The sequence below is a fragment of the Bos taurus genome, chromosome 17, assembly GCF_002263795.3.
Source record: "Bos taurus isolate L1 Dominette 01449 registration number 42190680 breed Hereford chromosome 17, ARS-UCD2.0, whole genome shotgun sequence".
Taxonomy (NCBI): Eukaryota; Metazoa; Chordata; class Mammalia; order Artiodactyla; family Bovidae; genus Bos; species Bos taurus.
In genome coordinates, this window is record NC_037344.1 from 29,362,642 (window position 1) to 29,366,058 (window position 3,417).

The 3,417-nt window shown below is 40.2% G+C and overlaps 1 protein-coding gene across 1 annotated transcript; it reads left to right on the forward strand.

The window, feature by feature from the left end:
* The first annotated feature begins 2,733 nt into the window (after window positions 1-2,733).
* On the forward strand, window positions 2,734-3,179 carry LOC101903064 (COMM domain-containing protein 6). Its single transcript, XM_015475400.3, has one exon. It carries the CDS (start codon window positions 2,736-2,738, stop codon window positions 3,015-3,017), a length of 282 nt encoding a protein of 93 aa, XP_015330886.2. The 5' UTR covers window positions 2,734-2,735; the 3' UTR covers window positions 3,018-3,179.
* Window positions 3,180-3,417: the final 238 nt, after the last annotated feature.

Genomic DNA, 3,417 nt, shown 5'->3' on the forward strand with positions numbered 1-3,417 from the left:
CTGTAGAAGGAAATGGCAACTCACTCCAGTATTTTTGCCTTGGAAACTCCATGGACAGAGGAGCCTGGTATGCTACAGTCCATGGGGTTGTAAAGAGTCAGATACAACTTTGCAGCTAAACAACAAATTATTCCTGTACTCTGCACCAACAGCTTCAACTCCATCCAACATAAGGGCATCATGACTCTACCTCCAAGTTACAGATGTCATAAAGTCCCTTACTCAAGGGAAGCCTTGGTAAAGGCAGGACCAGAAGAATTAAGCCCTGACCTTTGCCCCAACATGCCTGAATGTATTCCTGAGCTAGAGACACATTCCAAAGTGCTCTCTTCTTCTATCACACATTGTGTGTGTGTGTGTGCGTGCTTAGTCTCTCAATTGTGTCCAACTCTTTGAGACCCCATGGACTGTATCACACATTAATCACCCTTTATTTCCTAGGTGACAGAGAAGATTTATTAACAGGTGAGAATTCTCCAACCCACCTGCAAGCAGAAGAATTGTCTTTGTCAGCCTAGTTCATCAATCTTTTATGATACAGAATCAGAGATGAGTAGCGGGAAAGAAGTCCAGAGAGGTGTAAGAAAAAAAGGAAAACTCTAATCAGAGAAGCTTGGTCAGTCTACACAATAAAGAGTTGGGAGGTGGGTGTAAGAGAGGGTAAATCTGGTTGTCAGTGGATACATTGGGTAGTAGTGAGTGAAAGAAAACTAGAAAGGAAAAGAAGCCACATTTTATGACATGCAGCTGACGGATAAGAACAAGTGCCCCTTTCGTGTCCTTTGAGAGACCCAAGTAAAGACTGAAATCACTTTTGAATAATTTGTGGTCTAGGCTGGGCTTACTTAGAGGGGATTCCATGCAGAGATTTGACCATTTGGGCTCTCAGCTTGCTTTAGAGTTATACTTTCCATTACCTAGTGTGGTAACACCTTTCCAGTTTGGGATACTTGTCTATGGTAAAAAATCACTTTGCCACATCCTTTCTAATATATTCCACAAGGGGCCAATCTGTGTCTACAAATGATAATTAGACTTGTTTATAAGAAAATATAAAATTAACTTTTATTTTATATACCGACTATTGGCCAGGCACTGTGAAAACTGCTTTACATGTGTTTACTTCTTTTTTAGTAATGACTTTTTTATCCTGTCGCTTTTCAGAAAGGCTAAAAAAGCACCTTAGAGTACTTAAAACACAATAACATAAATGAAAAGTGAGAGCAAATCTAAAAAACAGAACAAAACAATGACAGTGTATAAATGGAGCCAGGTATGAGGCTGAGATTGTACACCATAATGATGTATGAAACTGATGGACCACACATTCGGCTCCAGGCTTTCTAGCAGCTAGTTCAAAGACGGAAAACCAGTCAGGTATACAAATCACCAAATCCATAAGATTAAAGCACAGCAGGAGAAGTGAAACTTCTTGATATTAAGACCAAATAAGAATTTCTCCAGTGGAGAGGAACACTGCATGATGGACAAAACAACTTCCTCTACAATATCCTTAAAATAAAATTTCAAATACAAGTGTCAAACTCTATTGCTTATAGTGACATTTGAATATAAGCTGATGACTTTTAACTAACTAAAAGCAACTGTGCCCAGAGCTGGGCTATTTTAAAACTCTGTGAAGTTGTTGGGAAAGAAGAAAAATTTTCCTCTATGTTTCTTAGGCCCTTTTGGTTGGTCTAATAATTAAATTGACATGAAACAAATTAACAGGAGAAAATCTAATTTAATTTCATTAGTACAGGAACCCCATGTACATGAGAAGGTCAAAGACAGAAAGGTAAAATGAGGTATATGTGCCATCCTGAGCTAAAGAATGGGCTGGGGGCCTGAAATTTGGTGATTAGATGTTTGTCTGGCCTATAGATGGGTCTGTTTTGATAAAAATTTATCTTCAATAATAACTTTTCTGGGATAAATACCCAATTTAAATTCTTCTAAGTAGTAAAGGGAGAGGCAGTAGTTTCTCTTGAACCTATAGAGAGTCTCAATTGCCTCTCAAAATAATGTTTATGCAAAAGTGCAAAATCTGGGGTACCCTTGTTCTGAACCCTTACAAAGTCAAGATCACTCTCCAGCCTTGTAGATAAGGAAGTTAAGACTCAAAGAAGTTAACTGATTTGTCCATAAATACACCAAATGAGGTAGACATTCAGGTTTAGGGGTTTGTATAGGGCCATCTCAGAGAAGGCAATGGCAACCCACTCCAGTACTCTTGCCTGGAAAATCCCACGGACGGAGGAGCCTGGCAGGCTGCAGTCCATGGGGTCGGTAGGAATCAGACACGACTGAGCGACTTCACTTTCACTTTTCACTTTCATGCATTGTAGAAGAAAATGGCAACCTGCTCCAGTGTTCTTGCCTGGAGAATCCCAGGGACGGGGGAGCCTGGTGGGTGCCGTCTCTGGGGTCGCACAGAGTTGGACACGACTGAGGCGACTTAGCAGCAGCAGCAGCAACATAGGGCCATCTGCCTCCAAGGCCCAAGCTCTTTGTACTACCTGTGCTACTCTAGCAATGCCAAACCATATAACAAAAAGACTCCTCTTTTACGATTAATATTGTTATTAATCTTTGTCAACTTGATGGGGGAAAATAAGACCTCATTTAACTGTTCCATTAATTATGAACGAGGTTCAACATTGTTAACTGTGTATAAAAAATGGTTTTTTATTGAAGCATAATTTCTTATTCTATATTAAAAAGGTTAATTGCGGATGGTGGGAGCCCTGAACCGTGCTATGGAGGAGTCCAGTGAGCAGCAGTTGGATGCTAAGTCCAAGGTCACCAGCCAGCTCATAGATTTTGAGTGGAAGCTGGGTATGGCTGTGAGCTCCGACAGTTGCAGATCTCTTAAGTATCCTTATGTTGCAGTGATGCTCAAAGTGGCAGATCATTCAGGCCAAGTGAAGAACAAGTCCTTTGAAATGACAATCCCACAGTTTCAGAATTTCTACAGACAATTCAAGGAAATTGCTGCAATTATTGAAACTGTGTGAAAACTGATTCTAAACCGAAAATAATCTAAAATCATGGACTTCACTTTCTGCAACAAAGCTGCTTAAGGATCAAATGATATTTATTGAATGAAAATTATACTTTTGGTTTTCCACTTTTTAAAATAATAATAAAAAAATCAGACAAACAGGAAAAAAAAAAAAGGTTAATTGCTTCTCTGTCATTCAGTTCAGTTCAGTTCAGTCGCTCAGTCATGTCCAACTCTTTGTGACCCCACGAATCGCAGCAAGCCAGGCCTCCCTGTCCATCACCAACTCCTGGAGTTCACTCAAACTCATGTCCATCGAGTCGGTAATACCATCCAACCATCTCATCTTCTGTTGTCCCCTTCTCCTCCTGCCCCCAATCCTTCTCAGCATCAGGGTCTTTTCCAGTAAGTCA

What these genes read in the sequence shown, in the direction of transcription:
- LOC101903064 (XM_015475400.3), top strand. Translation starts at nt 2,736, where the DNA reads ATGGTGGGAGCCCTGAACCGTGCTATGGAGGAGTCCAGTGAGCAGCAG.